The sequence below is a fragment of the Trachymyrmex septentrionalis genome, unplaced genomic scaffold (genome assembly GCF_001594115.1).
Source record: "Trachymyrmex septentrionalis isolate Tsep2-gDNA-1 unplaced genomic scaffold, Tsep1.0 scaffold2, whole genome shotgun sequence".
NCBI lineage: Eukaryota > Metazoa > Arthropoda > Insecta > Hymenoptera > Formicidae > Trachymyrmex > Trachymyrmex septentrionalis.
The window spans coordinates 1,147,209-1,148,291 of NW_017305179.1; the positions used below are offsets into that span (position 1 = coordinate 1,147,209).

General features: G+C 44.4%; 1 protein-coding gene across 2 annotated transcripts in view; it reads left to right on the forward strand.

Moving 5' to 3' along the window:
• Nucleotides 1-1,083, forward strand: part of LOC108747329 (PDZ domain-containing protein GIPC3) — a 10,897-nt gene that overhangs the window by 6,834 nt on the left and 2,980 nt on the right. For both annotated transcript variants that reach the window (XM_018484725.1, XM_018484724.1), the window contains exon 2: nt 221-570. In XM_018484725.1, the coding sequence (XP_018340227.1) occupies nt 229-570 (342 nt within the window). In that variant the 5' untranslated portion in view covers nt 221-228. The remainder of the gene's footprint in view (nt 1-220; nt 571-1,083) is intronic.

Genomic DNA, 1,083 nt, shown 5'->3' on the forward strand with positions numbered 1-1,083 from the left:
GTACGCAGATAGCTATTGTGATATCATAAATCATCGTCGCGATTATGTCGATTCCATCTCAAGATAGCAGCGTGAAAGGATCGCGGGAGGCTCAGAGTCGCACATTTCTCAGTTATCAACTTGCCGGTTATAATAACTCAATTTTGCGATGAGAATCCAGCACGTCACACCGGATTGTGAATAACGGGGCCTTCCTTTATACAATAATTTATTTTCATAGACTCGAGGATGCCGCTGTTCAAGGCGCGGACCACGCCGAGATCGCCGGTAACGGAGAAGGCTGCAAATGGTATGCAGTATTACAACCACCAGCATCATCAGCATCAGGCCGACAATGACAATGGTCATGACAACGCGAATGGTAACGGTACTGGTAGCCGGTCGGGGAACGGTGCTCCTCCTCTTCAACACGAACAGACGGGATCACCACCCCGGGACCCGCGGCCGTCGACGCTGGTCTTCCACTGCCAACTGGCCCACGGCAGTCCCACAGGACTGATATCGGACTTCAGCAATGTCCGGGAACTGTACCAGAAAATTGCCGAACGTTACGACCTACCCGCGGAGGAGGTGAGCGCGAAGACTGCGACAAATGCCGCGGAATGGTTAAGACTTTCCTATTCCTTCCTTATCGAGAGAAGAAAGGATTCGTTAATTCGTTGAGCTGTTTCTTTGGAGGTAGAATTGGTTGTTAGGCGTTGAAACTTACAAGCTGGTATAAATTTATGGTTCGCTCTTGTTCTAAGATTGCCTCTCAGAGGCTGCTTTTCAAAATTTTATAGCCAGTACTAAAAGTCTATAGTTTACGTCACGTGTACTATGGATTTTCAGTACTAGCAGTAAGTTTTGAAAACACAGCCTCAGTCTTGAGACATAATAGGTATAGTAAGAGTAAGCTTTGTGGACTTTCTGCAATAAGATATTAAGTAGTATAGTTTTAAGATGCTAAAATCGCTTTGGGATCAGTTTGTGATTTGTAATTGATTTACATCTTAAAAGACTGTATTTAAGATGTTTAACCCCAAGTATGTGATACATTCGGGTCTTGCATTTCTTTACTTTGAAATTACATTAGGAACAATT